General features: G+C 41.2%; 2 protein-coding genes across 11 annotated transcripts in view; one reads left to right on the top strand and one right to left on the bottom strand.

Moving 5' to 3' along the window:
• Positions 1 to 14,840, bottom strand: part of EXD1 (exonuclease 3'-5' domain containing 1) — a 31,480-nt gene extending 16,640 nt beyond the window's left edge. The window contains exons 1-6 of one of the 9 annotated variants that reach the window (XM_073876826.1): positions 14,732 to 14,840; positions 12,275 to 12,482; positions 7,005 to 7,073; positions 4,636 to 4,693; positions 4,209 to 4,330; positions 2,042 to 2,100 (exon numbers count right to left, since the gene is read on the bottom strand). In XM_073876826.1, the coding sequence (XP_073732927.1) occupies positions 2,042 to 2,100; positions 4,209 to 4,330; positions 4,636 to 4,693; positions 7,005 to 7,073; positions 12,275 to 12,407 (441 nt within the window). In that variant the 5' untranslated portion in view covers positions 12,408 to 12,482; positions 14,732 to 14,840. The other 8 variants (XM_025883811.2, XM_073876827.1, XM_073876824.1 and 5 more) reach the window with 8 other exon arrangements.
• The window catches only part of CHP1 (calcineurin like EF-hand protein 1), a 43,309-nt gene continuing 34,486 nt past the window's right edge, over positions 13,485 to 22,307 (top strand). Inside the window, exon 1 of one of the 2 annotated variants that reach the window (XM_025883818.2) lies at positions 13,485 to 13,953. In XM_025883818.2, coding sequence (XP_025739603.1) covers positions 13,500 to 13,953 — 454 coding nt within the window. In that variant the 5' untranslated portion in view covers positions 13,485 to 13,499. Of the gene's footprint in view, positions 13,954 to 14,193; positions 14,412 to 22,307 lie in introns of those variants that run through there. The other variant, XM_025883819.2, reaches the window with a different exon arrangement.

A 22,307-nucleotide genomic window follows, 5' to 3' on the forward strand; every position in this document is an offset into this window, starting at 1 on the left:
ATTATTAGCCATCAGGGAAATGTAAATCAAAATCACTGAGATACCACTTCACACCACTAAGGTAGTTAAAATCAAAATGACAGATAACAAGTGTTGGTGAGAATGTGGAAAAGTTGGAATCCTGCTGGTGGGATGTAAAACTGTGTAGCAGCTTTGGAAAACAATGGCCAATCCTCAAAATGTTAAACACAGAGTTATTATATGACCCAGCAATTCCACTCCTAAGTATCTATCCCAGAGAAATGAAAACATATGTGCTAACAAAAGCTTGTACATGAATGTTCATTGCAGCATTATTCATAATAGCCAGAAAGTAGAAGAACCCAAATGGTGAAAGGATAAAATATGGTATATCCATATAAAAGAATGTTATTTGGCAACAGAAATAAGTAAAATTTACTGATACATGTTATAACTCAGATCAACCATGAAAACATGCTAAGCAAAAGAAACCAGTCACAAATGACCACATATTGTATGATCCCATTTATATGAAATGTCCTAGGGGCCCCTGGGTGGCTCAGTCAGTTAAGTGTCTGACTCTTGGTTTCGGCTCAGGTCATGATCACAGGGTTGTGAGATGGAGCCCCTCCTCAGGCTTTGCACAGGGCATGGAGCCTGCTTAAGATTCTCTCTCTCCCTTGCCTTCTGCCCCACCTCCGCTCACATGTGCATGCTCTCTCTCTAAATAAAAATAAAAATAATATGTGAAATGTCCTAAACAGGCAAATCCATAGAGGCAAAAATAGATTATTGGTTGCCAAGGGCTGGGGGATAGGGGGGAGGCATGGAGGTGACAGTTATGAAGTCTAGGGTTTCTTTTGTTGGTATCAAAAATGTTTTAGGGGCACCTGGCTGGCTCCGGCAGTAGAGCGTATGACTCTTGATCTCAGGGTTGTGCGTTCAAGTTCTACGGTGGGTGTAGAGATTACTTTAAAAACAAAACAAAAATCTTAAAAAAAAATGTTCTAAAATTGTGATGGATGTACAACTCTGTGAATATGCTAAAATCCAGTGAACTATACATTTCAAATCGGTGAATTTAATGGTATGTGAACTGTATCTCACTTAAGTGGTTAGAGAAAAAAGAATCTGTGGAAAGCTAACTCTCCCTTAAAGAAATGCATAAGCTTGCATCTACAGGAAGCTTAATGACTCCCCTGTGAACTGTATGCTAGGCTGAATAGTTACTGTCATGTCTGAAATTCATAAATGATTGTAGAGAAATTGCCTAAACAGAGCATGTAGAATGGACTTTTAAAAATATAAGCAAAAATATTTCAGACTCTCCTCTAAAACTGCCAATGGCTTTCCTTCTTACTCAAGTCAAACTCAAACTCCTTACAATGTCCAAAAAACCCTACCTGATAGGCCTTCTGACCACTTCCATTTCCTAATCACTCTTCTTCACTGTGGTCCTGCCTCCCTGCTGTTCCTCTACACAAGTTAAGTGTGCTTCAGCCTCAGGGCCTCTGCACTTGCTAATCATGCTTTTTTAAAAGTTCTTTAGCTGAATATCTACATGACTAGCTCTGTTACTTCTTTCAAACGTCTGTTCCAATGTCACCTCTTCACAAAGATTTTCTGTCTACCCTACATAAAATAGGAACTCCTTGTTCCTCTACTCTTCAAACCACACTTTATTTTTGTTCATAACACTTATCACCAGTTGGTAGACAGCTGTTTGTTTATTTTCTTGCAATAAAATGTAAACTCCTGGGGGTGCCTGGCTGGATCAGTCAGAAGACCATGCAATTCTTGATCTTGGTGTTGTGGGTTCATGCCCCACACTGGGTGTAGTTATTAAATACATAAATAAATCTTGAAAAAAAAATGTAAACTCCTTGATGGTTAGAACTTTGCCTTTATTATTATTTTACCCTAGACTTCAGAACAATACCTGACATTTAGCAGGCACTCAGATATTTTATTGGGAATTTATTAGGGAAAGCATCAATAATCTTATAGTAAGAAATTTATGAGATATAAACATGATACCCATATACAGACAATACTCAGAATGATCAAGAGCAATACTTACTGCAGCACCAAACTTCTGCTGGAATTGATCAATGACTGTATATGTCACCTCCTCTTCCTCTGCAGGAGAATGATGGTAATACACATATTTGTCTTCCTTGGCAACAGAATAGCCCTCCCACTCATTTTAGCCATCCTCATAAACTCCTCCTCTATTGCAGCTCAAAGGTCTAGTGTTATTTCATTATCACCTGTGTCAGCCCAACACACAGTAAACACTCTAGCATCCTGTTTCTCAAATGAGAATAAAAGCCCCACCAATGATAATCTTGTGAATTAGACTATTTAATCATTTCCTGTGAAAATCCAGTAATGTTTCCTTCCTCATAGATTTATGTCTTAAATATTTCAAGACATGCACTTTTAAAAGGATGTTCATAATAAAAAAATAATGGTTTAAAATAAATCAGTCCTGGAGATGGGCCATAGTTCACACTTTTGGAATTCTCTGGGTCCTTAATTATGGTTTTAAATCATGTAATTTAAAAGATTAGAGGTATAGCATACCATATAGTTTCTCTTCATCTCCAACTTCTAAAACTTAGGAGTGGCAGAGCACACAGTCCACATACCTCCTTTTCTCTATCCATACTCACTCTCCTACTGATCGCATCTAGTCTCAAGACTGTAAATATCATCTATCGGCGAATTCTTACATTTGTATTTCCATCTCAGACCTTTCTCCTCCTCTCTAGGCTGTACATTCAAACTTCGGTGGACCTAAATTCTTAATCATCTTCCCAAAACCTGTTCTGCCCAGAATTGTTCCCACGTCAGCTGAAGAGCACTCCATACTTCAGGCTACTCAGACCCAAACCCCCAAAGTCACCCTTGATTCTCCTCTTTCACATCCACATCTAATACACCAGTGCACTGTGTTGGCTACACCTCAACATACAGCCAGAAGTCCACTACTTTTCACCAACCATACTGCTACCACTACGGTCCAAGCCACCATATCAATTTGCCTTAAAATGATTTCAATAGCCTAACAGGTATTCATGCTTTTACCTTCCTCCTCCTCTCAGTACCCACACAGTATCTAGAGTAACTTTGTTAAAACAGAAGTCAGATCATGTTACTCTTCTGCTCAAAACTACGCAATAGGAAATAGAGTATTTTTAAAAATACCATTGATAATAGTATAAGATATGAAATACTTAGGGATAAATACAGCAAAAGATGTATAAGACTTATACACCGAGAACTACAAAACACTATTGAGAAATTAAAGATCTCATAGAGGGATATACTGGGTTAAAAGATTGGAATACTCAATACTGTTAAGATGCCAATATTCCCCAAACTGATGTATCGATTCATTGCAATCCCGGTAAAAATTCCAGTGGATTTTTTTTTTTTTTGTAGAAATTGGCAACCTGATTCTAAAATTCATAGGGAAATGAATAGGGAAAAAATACCAAATAGCCAAAACAACTCTGAAAAAGAACAAAGTTGGAGAACTAACACTACCAGATTTTAAGATCTATCATCAATCAACAGTAAACAAAAACAGTCTAAAAAAAACAAAAGAAACATTAAACAGTCTATAGTAGACATCTACAATGACCTCCATGGTATGCCCACCCCACTTCATCTCCAACTACCTCTTCTTGCTCCAACTGCACTGATCACACTGATCTGGCTGTTCCTTCAAGATCCTGGCATGTTCCTATCTCAGGGCCTTTATATTCATTCTTCTTTCTGCCTAAAAAACATTTCCCCCAGATATCCACACAGCTCAATCCCTCATCTCCTTCAGGCTTTTGCTCAAATGTCACCATTTTTGTGAGGCCTGTCCCGAACACCCTAAAATTGTAAAACCACCCTCTTCACACACTTCTCTTCCTTCTATTTTTTTCTCCTTAGCATTTGGCACTAGCATATTATATGTTAACCTCCTTTATCTCATTTAGTGTCTGTTTCCTGCACCAGAACTCAATGAGGGCAGAGATACCACATTTTGGTATCTCCAGTGTCTGGCATATAGTGTGCCCTCAATTATTAAATAAATAAATGAATCACAATATTTTAACTTAATTCAGAGCCTAGAAGCAATGGCCTAGCTGAGCATTCCATATAGAACCTTAACTCAGAGTTATGCCAACTCTAAAGAGCTGTGAACTACAATGAAGAGAGCCTAGACAATTCAGAGCCCCAGTACTCACCTGATGGGCTGTACCTGAGGTCACTCAGCAGAGAGGTGGTTAGTGCCTCAGAGGCAGGAGAAAGAGGCTCACGTATGTTTAGGTCTTCACCTTTATCCATCCTGGTTCTTTCTGTATTTAGACTATGCTTACAAAAAACAACACTCAGATGAACTTGTTCTTTGTTGCTGATGCTTACACAGATTTTGCCACACATCGGTGGTAAGAATCTGGACCTCCATTTCATAGAGGACCCACTCATCCACCGCTTTTACACTGATTTGAAGATAACATCTAAAGATGGAAGCAAATATCCATCTATTTCTTCTCATTTCTATTACCTCGGTCCATTTGAGGAATTACACAGCTAATGAATTAGAGGTAAGTCTTTCTACCCTAATGTGTACATTTGAGTAAAATCATCATTAAGGAAATTATTCCACCATACCTGACAGAAGATGCCTTTTCTCTCATCACACCTTGTTCTACTTCATCCAGTAGTTCCACTGTAAAATAACCAAATGGCTTCCAACAGTTTTCAATCTGAACCCAATTAATCACTCCCCTGTCTCCTTCTACCACAGGCTGACTAGGTACCACACACAGTAACTTGAAATGAAATGTTAGTCCATGGAGGCCTTCACTGGCCAGCAATAAAGAGCAGAAGAGCCTATCCAAAGTACTGAAGACGCCTAACATTATGTTCCTACCTAGCTTTGCTGGTCATTCAGCAGGATTAGAAAGCTCTCTACATGTTCTTTCTTGGGATGTGAAAGGTAATAGTATAATTTATAATTAACGGCACTTTAGAGTCGATTAAGTATACTTAGGTACTACGCAGAGAAGATCCACTCAGGGGCCACTATATTTCCAAATGTCTCTTTTCCCTGCACTATCGGGGTCTTGAATCTGGGGCAGAGAAAGTGAAAGTCACTAAAAATACTGACTAGTCAATTATTATTCTTCATTTTACTTATTTATTTTTGTTTCAAGGTTTTATTTAAATTCCAGTTAATATTCTTCTTCATTTTAATAATTCTTTTTTTTTAAAGATTTTATTTATTTATTCATGAGAGACAGAGGAGGAGAGAGAGAGAGGGAGAGAGAGAGAAGCAGAGGGAGAAGCAGGCTCCCAAGGAGCAGGGAGCCCGATGCGGGACTCGATCCCAGGACCCTGGGATCATGACCTGAGCTGAGCAGACGCTTAACCATCTGAGCTACCCAGACACCCCATTTTAATAATTCTTATTCAAAGTGCTTTTCAGGGAGAGTGGAAAAAGTCTCAATCCATGGCTGATTGAACCACAGGGCAAAGAAGGAGAAAGATGTCCTTTGAACTAAAAATTATGAACAAAGGCCAAGTCTTGAGAATCTAGAAAGAGATGAAATTCATGTATACAGTTCACAAAGCTGGCCTTCTTTGAAGTTAGGGAGATGGTAGTAGTGATTCCTTTGCTTCTCTTTACAAACCCATCCACAGCCTAGCTCTGATCCAGTGCAAAGGCTAATAGCTAAAGCACAATAAGAATTCCACTACGGGGGGAGGGGGGCGCCAGGTTGGCTTAGTTGGTAGAGCATGGGACTCCTGATCTCGGGGTTGTGAGTTTGAACCCCATGTCAGGGGTAGAGGTTACTTAAAAATCTTAAAAAAAAAAAAAGAATCCCACTACTACCACCACCCTCAAAGCCATTATAAAAAGGTGTTAAGGGACAAAGAGTGTTTGTAGTAGCATACTCCATGAGAAAGGACCCTTGGATAGCTGTCTGGAACTGTCTGCCTTGAAATAAGTCTGGATTGGCAGTCATTAATTTGGTGAGACTTTCATCTCTCTCTCAGTTCTACCTCCCTCACAAACCAAAGTAATCTTTCAAGCAGCAGTAGTCTCTGGTCTACAGGAGTCCTTTCCTTTCCTCCTATCTGCCCCACTGGTAAGAAATGAACAACTCTAGAAGGTCCCAGATCTCCCGCTCTCCTCACTCCTCTACCCTGCATGATCTTTACTCCTCCTTGGAGGGCTTTCTGCTTATGAGTTCTTCAAAGTAAGAACAGTTCTTGCTCCCCTTTTCTTTTATCCTATTTGGCTTGGCTGAAGCACACTGACCAGAAGAGCTTCCATATCTACTCTTCTTGGCAAACAGTTGGACCTACTCTTGTTAAGTGGCTTTTGCTGGCAGAAATGAAGGCGAGAGCTGCATCTTGCAATTCCAAAATCCAAAAATCTCTGAAAACTAAAAACTGTCTGTACCTCTTTTGGCAGCAAAACTGACATACTATTTATAGTCCTATTTTATTCCATTTAGAATGATTATCCACATGTTTCCCTGTAGAAATGTGTTTTATTAGAGTGTTTCCCAGACCTGCTTGAGATGTTATATAATATAAAGAGTATACATTGTGTTAGATTTTCCAAAAATCCAGATTTCTGAATTCTGAAACATTTGGCCCGCAGGGTTCAGATAAGGGACAGTGAATGTACGGTGACTCCATAGTGTTAAATTCAATTGCTGAGCAAGACAATTCCTTGCTGTTCAGATTCCTAACTACTCACTGGCTGAGTCTCTAGTAACGAGTACCAGCAGTCCTCACATTGTAAAACCAAGATGATTAAAATTCTCTGTGACTATTCTGCTCATAGTACCCACTGAAAAAGTAAGATAAAGGTGAATTCTCAAATACCAACTTAAAGAGTTCGTAAGTGCAATATTAATGGCAATACAACATCTCATATTTTTGCAAATACTGGAATGAGGCAGAGCAGCGAGTTTACTATTACGGTAAATCCCAATACCCACAGTCATGGAACATGCAGCTCTCACCGTTCAGAATCTCATGCCCAAAAAACATCTTCACTCCTGGAACACTTCGACCAGTCTCCACATTCTTCACTGTTACAGAAAACGATTCATTCAGTTAATAAAAAATAGTATTTCCCTAAAATTGTAAGAAAATAATGCCTCTCAAAAGTGCCATATCTAGGGGTGCCAGGGTGGCTCAGTTGGTTAAGCGTCTAGCTCTTGGTTTTGGCTTGGGTCATGATTTTAGGGTCCTGAGATCAAGTCCTGTGTTGGGCTCTGTACTCAGTGCAGAGTCTGCTTGAGGATTTTCTCCCTTTCCCTCTTCCTCTGTCCCTCCCTCCACTCACTGACTCTACCTCTCAAATAAATAAATAAATCTTTTTTAAAAAGTGCCATATCTGAGTTTTATAAAAATCCCCAAATTATTTTCTCCAAGAAATGAAGAGTCAATAATAAATTACAAAGCTATAGCCTTGAAACAAGTAGCATAAAGAACAGAGAACCTCCGAATCCGAGATGAACCTAAAGGGCAGGAGTATGGTGAATTTAAACTTATCCCAAGACTATTCTAAGGCCCTTGAGGCTCAGGACTACCTATTATATTTCTATTGATTTTTACTCCACCTAATTCCAGATAAAATTTTAAGGCAGCTGACTACTTCTAGAGTCCATACCCTGTTTCATGCCATGCTACATGCTCAAAAATACTGTCAAGGACAAAAACCCAACTCCTGGCCCAAATATAAAGGATCTTCTGTGAACAGGTAAGAGGTTAGGAGAAGTTTAGATGTCATATCTACAATATGGTGTCATTTCTCTAGATGTAAGTGCTCCCAGGGCTGTATATTTCCATATCGCTCAGCAACCCAAAATAATTCAGTTTCACCCTCGCTGTTCCACTGAATATATTCTTACTGAAGTCAAAAATCACAACCGCCTAGTTTTCTTTTTTTTTTTTTAAAGATTTTATTTATTTATATGACAGAGAGAGAGGGAGAGAGAGAGCATGAGCAGGGGGAGGGGAAGAGGGAGAGGGAGAAACAGGCTCACAGATGAGCAGGGAGCCAGAGGTGGGGCTTGATCCCAGGACCCCAAGATCATACCTGAGTCTACGGCAGAGGCTTAACTGACTAAGCCACCCAGGCACCCCACAACTGCCTATTTTTCAAATCCAAAAAGAAGTTTATAGTCTTATCATCCTTGGCTCCCATGTATCCTTTGACAATACAGTTCTTTCCTTTCTTCTTTGGCTTATGGGACATATCTCAAGTTTAGTTCTTTTCCTACTAATTTCCTAGAGCTACCATACTGAGCACTGACTCAGAGCTAGGCACCATGCTAATTATTTGCCTACATTTAATTCTCCAGTAACATAACAAGAGAGGTATTTCATTATCTATGTTATGGAGGAATCTGAGACTCAGAAAGGTTGAATAACTTGGTCAAGGTCACACTGCTAATAAAAGACGGAGTCAGGATTCAAACCCAGGCCTCAGGTATTTTAATATGCAACTATGAACCAATGTTACATTGTCTCCCTCATTTGCTCCTTCCTGTCTCTTCAACTGCCTCCACCACCTCTGACAACCTGATCTCCCCATTTCTCTTCTTTCCTTTTCCTTCCTTCCTTCCTTCCTTTCATGTAAGTAATCTCTACACCCAATGTAGGGCTCAAACTCACCACCCTGAGATCAAGAGTCACATGCTCTTCGGACTGAACCAACCAGGCACCCCCACATCCACTATTTTTACAGCACAGATTATTTCTCTGAGCTCCACTCATATTTCCAACTAATAGCAGACTTACTCTAAGATTCTCAAATTGAAATCATTATCTTCTCCCAGTAACCAACAAACTTCCTCTTCCCATTTCTATCAACTAATAACAGTACTATATACCTAATCTTCTGAGTCATAAATGTAGTAATCATTTTCCATTGCTATTTATTTATTTAAGAGCACATGTTGCAGGGTTGGGGAGAGGGAGAGAGAGAATCTTAAGCAGGCTCCACGTTCAGTGTAGAACCTGATGTGGGGTTCACTCTTATAACCCTGAGATCATGACCTGAGCCAAAATTAAGAGTTCGATGCTTAACTGACTGAGCCACCCAGGCACCCTTCCATTGCTCTTTAATTATCTAATTGATTACCAGGTTACTTAGCCCATCTCTTACGTATTTCTAAAATCTGCCTTCTCTTTTCCATTCGTTGCTGAGCCTTAGCTCTGACCCCTATCATGTTCCCTTTATTGGATCCCTTGATTGTCAAAATAGTTCCATCTATGCTCTTTGCCTCTAGTGTCTCCCTACTTCAGTCCTTCCTTCACATTGTTGTCATAGTGAAAATACTCCCTGCCTTGTCCAAATAGTACCTAAAATTAGTAAACAAGTATAAAGAAATATTTTCAACTTCTTTAGGAATATTTTTTAAACATGCCAAGATGAAATACCATTTTTTATGAAATACCATTTTTTACCTATAAAACTACCAAAAATTTAAGAAAGATACACACCAGCATTTTTTTTTTTTAAATCCAATGTTAGGGGCACCTGGATGGCTCAGCTGGTTAAGCGTCTGCCTTTGGCTCAGATCATGATCTCAAGGTCCTGGGACAGAGCCCCACCTCAGCTCTGCCTGAGCATGGAGCCTGCTTAAGATTCTTTCTCCCTCTGCCCCTCCCCCCTGCTCACGTGCACTTTCTCTAAAAAAAAGAAAAAAAATTAAAAACATAAAAAGCTTAGCCATTAAATTGGAGTTTCAAATAACATGAGAAAATGCTTTTTAGCATGTTAAGTAAAAAAATATATAATATACCTAACTTAATATGTCAACTATATAAAATCTATGTAATTAAAGACTAGAGAGAAATATACCAAAATATTTCATTTAGACTGAATGCTTTGTTGAACAAGCATGTGGCATATCTTGATTGTTTTCAGCCTCCTATCGGTAACATTATCTTGAGGTTTAAAGCCATGAAGATGGTAGAGCAGAAAGATGGATAATCCTGAATCTCTGCCAACTCTGGGGAGACTCACAACAGCCCTGGGAGGCCTGCCTTCTTTTATATAAGAGAATAAACTCCTACTTTGTTTAAGCCACTGGACATAATCTGTTTCCAGCAGCTAAGCATGGTTCCTAAATAATACAGCATTAACAATTTAAGGCAACGAGTTTGAAAACTTAGATGCCTCCCACTTAAAAATCTTTCAAATTGTGGGGTGTTTTGCTGGCTAACAGCAGCAGAGAGTAGAGCAAGCAACTCTTGATCTCATGGTCATGAGTTCAGGCCTCACACTAGGCCTAGAGCCCACTTTTAAAAAAATATATCTTTCGGGATGCCTGGGTGGCTCAGTCATTAAGCGTCTGCCTTCGGCTCAGGTCATGATCCCAGGGTCCTGGGATCGAGTCCCACATTGGGCTCCTTGCTCAGTAAGGAGCCTTCTTATCCCTCTCCCTCTGCTGCTCCCCCTACTTGTGCTATCTCTCTCTCTCTGACAAATAAATAAAAATCTTTAAGAAAAAGATATCTTTCAAATTGTTCCTCATTACTTTCAGAAGTGTCCAAATGCTACAATATGTTAAGGCCTTCTGATCAGTCCCATACCTACTTCTCCAGCCTTAAGTCTCACCACATCCCCATAAGGAAATTTACTTAGGTTTTCTGAATGAACCAAGTTTTCACGTCTCTACATTTTTTGTACATGGTGCTACTTCTGCGTAAAACTATGGTTCTCTCAAAGTGTGGTTCTCCAGCTGAGTGTCAGCATCACCAGGAAACTTGTTAGAAATGTAAGTTCTTGGGCCCCACCCCAGACCTTAAGAATCAGAAACTCTTAGAGGGTGGCCCAGCAATCTGTGTTTTAACAAGTCCCCCAGGTGATTCTGATACACAGATGAAGTTTGAGAACCACTGGCTTAAAACACTTTCTACTCTTTTCCCATCCAGCTAAATCTTACTCACCTTTGGGACACCTTCCCCACTACCCTAACCCTACCACTCCCAGATCTAAATTAAATAAAGCTTTGTGTTTCCATAGCATCGTGTGCATCTCTCTATCAGAGAGAATATCACACTGCATTATACCTTTCTACTTGCTTATCTGTCTCTTTACCAGACTAAGTTTTTTTTAAGAACAGGGACCATGCTGGGACACCTGGGTGGGTCAGTCGGTTAAGCGTCTGCCTTCCCCTCAGGTCGTGATCCCGGGGTCCTGGGATCGAGCCCTGCATCGGGCTCCCTGCTCCGCGGGAAGCCCGCTTCTTCCTCTCCCACTCCCCCTGCTTGTGTTCCTTCTCTCGCTGTGTCTCTCTCTGTCAAATAAATAAAATCTTTAAAAAAAAACAACAAAAACAGGGACCATGTTATTCTTATCTATATCCCTAGTATCTATCACAGTGCCTGTGATACAAAACTATCAATAAATGATTACTGAATGAATATTTCAAAAGTCTGATGTAGTCCCACCCTGGTCCACAAAGGTCTATTTTAACCTATAATATGGCTTAACAATAACACTAATCTCTCAAATGCCATTTATACATGTTTCAATTGTGAACTTGAAACTTATGCCAGGTAAACAACTACCCTAGCAAGTCTATATTGTAGATGAATAAAAACCACATATTGGATCTTAAAGATGAACACACGTAGGAACTAGGAGGGTGGTACACCCAGAGGAGGCATGGAAACTCTGAGCTCCTTCCCATAGACCTTGGCCTATGCATCTCTCCCACTTGGCTGTTCCTGAGTTGCGTCTCTTACAATGAACAGAATTGAAGCTGGGAGGTGTAAAGGTTACCTTGAGACCATGAAGGTAATACATGATCCCTGAAGTGGCAAAACCCACAAGATACCTGGTCCCTCCTGGCATCTTTGAGCCACTGCACTATTCCTTAGCAGCCTACCTCTGGACATCTTTTTGCATGACAAAAATTAACCCCTGTCTTTGTGAATTTATCTGTTGAAGCCAAAAGTAATTCTATCTAGTAGAGTGGTTATTTTTAATTTCAATATGCATATAGTAAGAAATTATAAGAAGCACCCAATGAAAAAGAATCTATACACCGAAAATTTCCACTATCATGTCAATAAAAGTATAAAAGTGGGGACAAGCCTGCAGATGCAGCTACGTTTTCTGTTAGGGAAAATAGCATTCTAATATTCCTCTTAACTCTTCCTTAGAATAGGAAAGCCTCCCTCCCAGTTGCTAATGAAGCCCCCAGAGCCCTCACCCAAACTTAACTATTAATTTCTTAAAGGCAGAAGATAATGACAAATAAAATTAGACCTTTCTTCAGGACAACAATCTTGTTAGGGTCCACATGCTGGAGTACTCCCTCAAATATGCCACAAACCAACGTGAGTTTCACCCTTCTCCACAAAATCTGATTGAGGAAATGGTAGTCACTGCTGGGATCCATGCTATTTGATTCCAAAAGCAGTCTTCAAATAATCTTCTTTAAGTATCCAAACACTTGAAAATTTTTAAAAGAGATCTAGGATTTAAAAAATATTTTGGGGAATGAGGTTATTTTCCCTTTTCACATACCTGGAAGGGACAAGAAAAAGAAAAATATGAGAGTAATTCAGTTTTGCTCATCTTTTCAGAACAATAATGAGAAAAGGACTATTGCAAGCATCAACTCTAATTTATACATGGGAAACTGAAAGCCCTAAAACTTCAGGCACGTAGGTTTGACTTCTTTGTCTATAAAATAGGGTAATACTGCCTTTCATACCTTAGCTAAATGGAACAAGCAGAACATTTTAGAGGCTTTTAAATGGCACATACATGTATCTTTTTAACACCAACCAATAAAAAAAAAGAGAGAGAGAGAGAAAGAAACTCTAAAATAACTAGTAAAAAAAAACACAAACTGATGCTGGCAAAATATTTGCCAATACTTGCTACCATAAGCTGCTCACCCAGAAATATCTAGGATCTAAATTCTTCTGGCCTCTTCTACATTAGTAACATTTCCAGAATTTGACACTGTTACCAACCAAAGCATAAGTGACTTAGAACTATCACAATTTATGCATGACCAATCCGGCTGCCATGTCAGTGCCTTTGAAGGGAGACAACACTAGATCAGATAAGAGCCGGTCAATCATGAAAACAACTTAGCCTAGAACCTTGACCTCATGCTAAGTCGTCAAAACCGTAGGTAAAGCTTAAAAGTAGTTTAGGTACAAATGACAGTTGTTAGAATTTGATTCTTCCCTATCTCAAACCCGTTATGCACAAAGCAACACTCAGAAGGGTGAAAAGGCATTGAAGCCACAGGAAAAGAACTGGTTCACGGAGAGGGCTAAATCAGTTAACGGGTGGCTTAAACATTTTCAAGAAAACAAAAATATTATAAAAATAAAATGCAAAATTCCTCATTTTTAAGACAAAATAAGAAACTCCAAATAAACGGTGGGCCATACGCTAGGAATTCAATCTCGTCCACCGTTAGGTTATTTTTTTCCGAAGGAAGTTTGGGAAATCCTGTCCCAGTTTCAGCCAAATGGTGACTTCCTCGAGCTTCATTAGAACTAAAAAAGGAGGTACTGCTGTTAAGGAAGAACTCTCGGGGAGTTCCAAGCCGGCGTTGGCGGTTATCAAAGGACAGAGACGAAAAAAAACAGGAGAAAAGTGCACAGGACTGAGAACCCACACCGACCAGCGGACGCCAGCCTGGCGCAACCAGAGATCCCGGCTGTTTCCCGAGGAGCCAATCGGCGCGCGCCCCGGAGGCTGGCTCCCGAGCGCCCCCAGCGGCGAGGAGGACGGAGGACCTACAGAAAAAAGGAGGAGGTGGAACTCCCGGCATGCAGTTCCCAAGAGACACACCCTAGCATTGCCCCAAGAGACGTTTGCTCTATTTTTATGGTTTCTCTCTGCAATCCCTGCCACCTGTGGGTGGGGTTTCCACTTTCAGAGTTCTGTGAGAAACGGGTTGGCTACGCTGCCTGCCTCAGGTTAGTTCGTTATAAAACTGTGGGTCGATGGCGTTTCCCTTTTAACTGCGGTCGCTAGAGCCAGAGTGGCATTGCCTTTTTAAGGCCGGTGGCATCACGCTTCCGGGGGCGTGGTCCGTCCTTAGGAATACCCGGCCCTGCGCTGGGCTGATTCATTCGGGGGCTGGAGCTGGAAGCGCCGACGTCGGCTCCTGCGCCGGGCGAAGCCTCGCTCCTCATTGGCTGGTTCTGGGGGACCGCCCTCCCCTTCTTGCCACCCCTGGGTCCCCTCCCGGGTCCGCAGTAGAAACACTGCCCTTTCGCATCTTGACCCCTGGGCCTTCCTCCCTTCCCTCCCGCCGCCGCCGTCGCTTCAGACGCCCCTGCTCCCGAAGGAGCTCCCGGTTCGGTGATGGGGTCTCGGGCTTCCACGTTACTGCGGGACGAAGAGCTCGAGGAGATCAAGAAGGAGACCGGCTGTGAGTTCGGGTAGGGGGTGGGAAAGCGGCCGGGCGCCTGTGGCTGGCCTCAGAACCGACGGCGGCTGTCGTTGAGGTCCGGAGTTGGGGTGTCCGGCGGTTGTCGGGTACTGGGCAGCCTCCAGTGCTGGAGCTTCGTGGCCGAGGGCTGAAGGACCTGTTCTTACGGCTACTTGGAGCGGGGCTCTGGTTCCTGTGGGGCTGTCCTTCCCCTCATAGGCAGGAGTCGCGATCACCCTTAGCACAGGCACCGCTCTTTGCTCTTCCCCCTGCTCATGAAAGTCCCCGAACTCCTTTCTTTTATTTTCCTTCTCACTAACCTTGAATTCAGGAGCTTTGGATGGATCCTGTAGAAAACATAATCCGTTCCTATGATGTTTCTGGGCAAGCACTTAAAATCACTGTCAACTGCGGGAAATCACAAATAAATTCTTTCCGCAACTGGAAAAATAAATCCAGAGAACAAGATCCTATAGTAAGGCTTTGGAAGACGTGACCTGGTGACAGGAGACCTTTAAAGAATGAGGGGTCTGAGAATATGAAACTTCTTTGATTCTGAACCTGTGGAGAAAAAAAAGCACGGATACTGTGACCACCAGTTTTTTACTTACACTGAGGATGCTTGCTGTCCTAATTTCAGATCTATTGATTTCTACTATGCTGGTGTACTTTATGCAGTCGCTATGGAAATTGGATGTGCTCCAAAATCTCAGTGCAAATTTGTACTAGGAACTGATTTTTTATAGTCCAGTCTCTTCCTCATTAACCTGAACATAGGGGCCGCAGGGCTTTGGGAATTGAGAAGTTCTGTGTAACATCATCACACAATTTTGTATAGCCCTTGGTAATGAATACACTATTTTCTCAGTAATCTATTATGACTCTTGTATTTTACATAAGTTATGTAACTGTCTGAGCTCTGTCCCTTCGTCATAACCTGTCTTTAATGTGATGAGGTGACCAGTCGGTAACTCAGTGGCCCATATGCAGGTAATGTTGAAGGGTGCTGGGGGAGCTACAGAATTACACAGGCAGTGGTGGCCTGAGAGAAATTGAATGCTGTCCTGTGCTTTTGGACAAATTTAACTTTCTAGAATCTTCAATTTCAAAGGGATGTTAATCTAGCCCCACCCTTGTCAGATTGGTTTACTGCTTTTAGCATCCCCTAACAGATGGCCAGTAGCCTCTCCATAAATACCTTTAAAGATGATAAGTGCACCACCTACTGATTTTGGATGAAAGACAGAAAGTAGTTAGCTGGTTATAATGTATAATACTTGTTTGGCCACCTGACCTTATGGTCAATTGATGACTCATTGTGACTCTTTAAGAGTAGAAATATAGGCAGTTTAGAGTCAGCAAGCATTTTGTTAAATTTTGTGGTCATGACCTCTGGCCACACTTGTGAATATAAGAACTACTCTAGGTCTAAGGTGACACCCGAGTTAAAGCATTCATACTTAAAATAGAAGGTCACATAATGAAGTGCAAGCCATAGTGAGGATGGGAAAAAGCTATTTTTGCCTCAAGATGAAGGGAGCACCAATCCCATTTGGGCTTATTTACATTTGACAAAATGGAAAGACCCTGGACTCTATAGGACTGGAGTTATTTTACTGTGGCTTGTGAAGGAACAGACCTACATACTTCTGGAAGACCTGTTTTCCTAGTTGCCAAAAAGTGCATCAAGCCTGAAGAATATTCTCAACCACAACCAGTACAAATGGATGTTAAGCCAGAAAGCCAAATGAGCAAGTAGTTACTGAATTTTTGCATTGTCGGTATTTAGTACTATGCTAGGTACTCAAAGCAGATGGTGGTGACAAAAGATGCCCAGAGGAATTAGGATTAGCATTACGACATAAGGTAGCTGAAAAGGTGTGCCATGCACCTTCAGACTCTGGGAAGACTGAGTCTGTGGGCTAGTCTTGGAGAGGATAGGAATGGGGCTCTGATACAGGCATGGATGAGTTAGATTTAGATAAATTAACCTAGGGCATTTTGGGTGGCTTCCAGAAGCATTCTCCCCCAGCCTGCTACACAGTCATTCCTCTGCCCTGGGAGTTGAGCCTTCCCTTTATCTGGTTAGTGTCCATCAGCAGAGTTGTGTTGTTTTTTTTTTTTTTAAGATATTTATTTGACAGACAGCGAGAGAGGGAACACAAGCAGGGGGAGTGGGAGAGGGAGAAGCAGGCTCTCCGCTGAGAAGGGAGCCCGATGCGGGGCTCGATCCCAGGACCCTGGGATCATGACCTGAGCCGAAGGCAGGCACTTAATGACTGAGCCACCCAGGCGCCCCAGCAGAGTTGATTTTTAAAGCAGTAATTTTAACATGATGCAAAAGGTTTAGAAGACTAAAAACAGATACCTGAGGGGGAGGTGGAGAAGTGGAATTTGTCCAATTTTCATCTGCTTCTTGTTCCATTGAGAGTTTAGGGAACTATCAGAAACACTTCAAGTTAAGAACAAGTAATATGACATCTCACTACTCCCTTTGCCAGTAAGAAAATGTGGCATAATTGAGGAAAGCTGACTTTATAGTCAATATGAAAGCTTTGCATTGGAAATGATGATTATATTTAAACATATTTTCCGTAAATCTAAATTGATTAGAATTCTTGCATGACCGGTTTAGCCAGTATTTGAAATGTAATCTCTCAAGTATTTGGCAGACTAATTCTAGGTAAGAATTACCTGTAAGCCTCAGTTTTGTCATCTGTAAATGGGAATAATAATAGTACCTACTGGGGCGCTTGGGTGACTCAGATGGTTAAGCGTCTGCCTTCGGCTCAGCTCTTGATTCCAGGGTCCTGGGATCGAGCCCCAGGTTGGGTTCCTGGCTCAGCAGGGAGCCTGCTTCTCCCTCTCCCTCTGTCTGCCCCCCTGCTCATGCTCTCTCTCTCTCTCTGTATCTCTGTGTCTCAAATGAATAAATAAAATCTTAAAAAAAAATAATAGTACCTACTTCATAGGATTCTTATGAGGATTAAATGAGATAATTATGTAAACTACTTAGAATAGTGCCTGATATATAAGTGTCAGGTAAGTGTTAGCTATTATTTTGAACCATAGATAAGACTCATCTTACTGGGAAAATATTTGTATGTGCTAGTTATAAAACTATGTCTAGGGCTATATAAGTGGAGAGGTGACAGCATTTTATGCTTTTCCTATTTTCAGGGAGCATCGGACTAGAAATCCAGTCATTTTCCCAACTCTATAGAAATAAAACTTTTAAAGGAATAGACATCTTAATGTTTTTAACAGTTTAAAAAACATTGTCTAAAAAAATTAAAATATTTTTCTGTTCTTTTTTTTTTGAGAGAGAGAGACTGGCAGCGTGGGGGAAGGGGAGGGGCAGACAGAGAGGGAGATAGAGAATCTTAAGCAGGCTCCATGCCCAGCTCGGAGCCCAGTGCAGGGCTTGATCTCACAACCCTGAGGTCATGACCTGAGCCAAAATCAAGAGTCTGATGCTTAACCACCAGAGCCACCCAGGCGCCCCTTAAAACATTTTGTGTTGCATAAAACATTTGCTATATTGTCTTTGTTCTGTTACCTTTTTTCACACATCAGCATTTTCATATATGAAAGCCCAGCTGAATAAGTTATCACTGGGGGGAAATCACAACGGTCTTGGGAGTTTCTGTAATCTCCACTCTTAGTTCACTTAACTGTAGCTATAAACTGGCTGTGAATTACTTAAAACCATTTTTAAAAAAACAGCCGCTTAATCTGTGAGAAACAATTCAAACCAATGGAGTAGTAATGAATGCCCACTCATTTAATTTAATTATTATTATTATTTTTTTACATTCATTTAATTTTAGTCTCTAGTTCTGGTGTGTGTCATGTGGTATGGGGATGGTGTTGAACAGGTTTAGGAAGTAAGTTTTACAGGCTGGTGAGGTTTTGTTTTTTTGAGAAGGTATAGTGATGATAGAACTAGTGTGGGTTTTTCTGTAGTTTCTACAAAGAGCACAAGCCTGGCAATGGCAATTGCTTGAGAATAATTTCCTGGACTAGAATGTACGTGGAAGTTCAACTTCAGGCTCCTGCTATCTCAAAATGCAAGGGCCCCTTCATGGCCCTCACCTGCCAAGCCCTGTTGCCTGAAGGTGCTATCTTCTGGCTCCTCTTGAAATGGAAATGTACTTAAAACTAACACCTTTAGCTGGTTTGGGGTTAAGTGATTTGTAAAGCTATGTACCTTTTCTCCCAAATTACTATGAAAAATTTGAAATATATAGAAAAGTTAAAGTAGTGTAATGAACATCCATATAACTTCCACCTCAATTCAACAGTTAAACATTTTGCTTTATCTACATATATATAGCTTTAGCTGTCTATTTGATTTATCTATTTATATGTGTATATATATTTTTTGATGAACCATTTAAATGGCAGATAACAGAAGTCTTCACCTAAATATAATTGTATGTATCTCCTGAGAATAGGGATTTTTCTTCCTACATAACCTCAGTTCTATATTACACCTAAGAAAATTGACAATAATTTAAAAATATTATCTACCATTTAGTCCATATTCAAATTTCCCAAATTATAAGAAGGTGGTTTGTTGGCGCACCTGGGTGGCTCAGTCGTTAAGTGTCTGCCTTCAGCTCAGGTCATGATCCCAGGGTCCTGGAATCGAGCCCCGCATTGGGCTCCCTGCTCAGCGGAGAGCCTGCTTCTCCTTCTCCCTCTGCCTGCCGCTCTTCCTACTTGTGCTCTCTCTCTATCTCTTGTTAAATAAATAAATAAAAATCTTAAAAAAAAAAAGGTGGTTTGTTCTTGTTTTTTTAATGTCTTTTAAGTCTCTTTTAATCAGTGGTTCCCTTAGAGAGTAGGCCAGCTCTTGAAGCCCTATGTCACGGGAAACAGGAAGTGTTGGAGTGTGGAATGGTTGGGATTCAGACTTCAGTTTCTCAATCTTTTATCTGGAGTTACCTTTGGTTGTTGTAGTATGCTTTACCTAGGTTATCAGTCTGTTCTTCTGTATTAAGATGTAGGATAAAGGCAAGGGAAAAATAACTTTTTTCTTACTCCCTTTTCATTTTATTCTTCCCTCTGTCATTCCTGCCTAGTGCTTGGTACTTCTCTGAACTGCCTTTGTCCTCTGAGCATGAGGCAGTGATACAGAGTTTTGTGGTCAGATTGGCATGGTCTTTCAAGTAATCTTTCAACAGTATAAGATAATTATTTGCCCATTAGTGGAGAAAAATATAGCTTCATTCAAGACTTGACCATGTCCACAGCCTTTTCTGGGAGGTCAACTCCAGAGACTTCCTTTGGGTTACCGAGAATTAGTGTAGGCTTGGGGCACCTGTCCTGTTAGCCTAGTGCCTTCTGGTGAGAAGAGTTTACTGGAAACTTTTCTTGCCTTCATCTGTGGCAGTTCCAATATCTTTCTGCTCCTTAAAGTTGCTCTGAGCTCTACACCTTGGAGATTGCTTTATATTCTCTGTCATGGTGGATTTAGCACCTAGATTAAAGCTTACTTTCCTCCTCCTCCTCCCCTTTCTCCTTTTCTTTTTTTTTTTTAATGTTTTATTTATTTATTCATGAAAGTCAGAGAGAGAGAGAGAGGCAGAGGCAGAGGGAGAAGCGGCTCCCCGCCTAGCAGGGAGCCCGATGCGGGACTCGATCCCAGAATCCTGGGACCATGACCTGAGCCGAAGACAGATGCTTAACCATCTGAGCCACCCAGGCGCCCCTCCTTTTCTTTCTTCTTAATAAACATTAGTTCTGGGGACTCCTGGGTGGCTCATTCGGTTAAGCGTCTGCCTTCGGCTCAGGTCACAATCCCAGCCAGGGTCCTGGGGTCGAGTCCCGCATCAGGCTCCCTGCTCGGTGCAGAGTCTGCTTCTCCCTCTCCCTCTGCCTGCTGCTCCTCCTGCTTGTGGGTGCGTGCGTGCTCTCTCTCTCTGACAAATAAATAAATAAAATCTTTAAAAAAATAAACATTAATTCTGAAGTTTAGGACATAGATTGAGATTTGACCATATTGAGTTGTATTAAAAGTTGACATTTGTTTGTACATTTCTCTACTGATTTCCATATAGCCTCCTTCCTCCTGGAAGATAGCAGGTTTATGGTTCACGAAAATTTGTGAAGCGTTCCATGTTTTTTAAAAGATTTATTTATTTATCTATCTATTTATTTGAGAGAGAGAGCGCGTGTGTGGTACAGAGGGAGAGAAACTTCAAGCAGATCCCCCACCCCCCCAGCTTAGTGTCTGATGCTGGGCTCTATCCCACAACCGGGGAGGTCATTACCTGAGCTGAAACCAAGAGACCCTTAACAGATGGAGCCATCCAGGCGCCCCAGGCATTCCATATTTTTAAGGAAACCAGCCATAAGCTGATCTTTTTTCTGAATATGGGATGTAATACCGTGCCAGTACTTAGGGAATTTTTAGAATCATACTTTAAGAGGTTCTTTGAGATGGTCTAGATTAGAAAGAGGTCTGTTGACTCATTTGTTAGTTGAAGGGGTTGGACTAGATGACAACATCCCTGCCAGTTTTAAAATTGTAGCAATAGCCATACATATATATACATATATGGAATTTCTAGAAGGATTCACAAAAAGCTGGCAATAGTGTTTGCTTCTGGCAAGGGAGACTAGGGAACTTGGTTGTTAGGGAGACTTTTTATTGTATACACTTTTGTACTATCTTTATTTTTACAATGTGCATGGATTATTTTCTCAAAAAAAGGGGCACCTGGCTGTCTCAGTCCACAGAGCATGCAACTCTTGCAGGGTTGTGAATTTGAGTCCCATGTTGGGTGTAGAGATTACTTAAAAATAAAATCTTAAAAAACAAACCTGGTATAAAAAGAAATACAATTCAATGTTTTCCTTGTTAAAAGGAAAGTAATCTGAATATATAATAGTCTAAGTACTAAAAACTGAACCAGTGGACTAAATATCCTGCAATTATTTAAAAGGACTCCAAAGCAACACAGAATAATTATGAGTGAATAAATGAGAAGCTGTTTCAAGTATGGAAAGTATACAAGTGGCTGATATTAGATGGTATATAAAGAAATGAAAACAGTGGTGTTGAGACTGTGAACAAGTTTTGTTCTTTCAAAAAAATCTTTTGGGAAAGTTAGTCATTCTTTAACTGACTTATTTTTGTTAAACTAAAGGGAACTTTAGTTCTAGAGCATCCTTTGAGGCCAGAGGCCAGAGCCAGGGTAAACAGGTCAGGTTCCTGAAGAAAACGGCTGTAGCTACCAGAGTCCGGAGAAAGGTAGAGATTAATTATAAATGCAGCAGTGAAACTGTACCTTCCGCCTCACAATGTGAGGATAATGATGATAGTGGCTAACCTGGAGTGCTTACCCAGTACCAGATGCTCTGCCAACTGCTTTCTTCTCCTGGACTCCCATAGTTCTCTCCGCAACCCTTTGTGGTCACCCCTCACTAGGTAGGCGGTGGTGCCATGAATGGGATCAGCCTGTTACCTGACCCCCACCAGAGAGCACTGGCTGGCACTGAGTGGATCCATAGCTGCCTCCTCAGTGCCTGGCACCTGCTGGCTCTAGGCTGGCTCTGGGCTGGCTGGGATTAATTCTTCTTCTCTGCTCTCTTTGGAGAGCTAGTACCCAACAGCCCAGCTTGGGGTGAAATCTGATGCTGAAGAATTCACTGCTGCCCCTAGTGTGTCCTCTCATCCTAGCTCCAGGCCATTCACTTCCTGCTTCTCCCGCTGTGCCCCGGTTTACTTTGTCCCATTGTTCCTAAAACTGCAAGTAGATTTTGTTGAGCTGGGGGAGGAGGGCTACTATCAGAATGCCTTCAGCCACCCCTTTAAACCCCTGAAGGTACAGCCTAGGACAAAGTCCACACTTACCACACCCTTTTTGGCTCTTGTCTTTTCCCCTT

Source organism: Callorhinus ursinus, unplaced genomic scaffold (assembly GCF_003265705.2).
Source record: "Callorhinus ursinus isolate GAN/ISIS: 27379988/994484 unplaced genomic scaffold, GSC_fseal_2.0 scaffold25, whole genome shotgun sequence".
Lineage (NCBI taxonomy): Eukaryota > Metazoa > Chordata > Mammalia > Carnivora > Otariidae > Callorhinus > Callorhinus ursinus.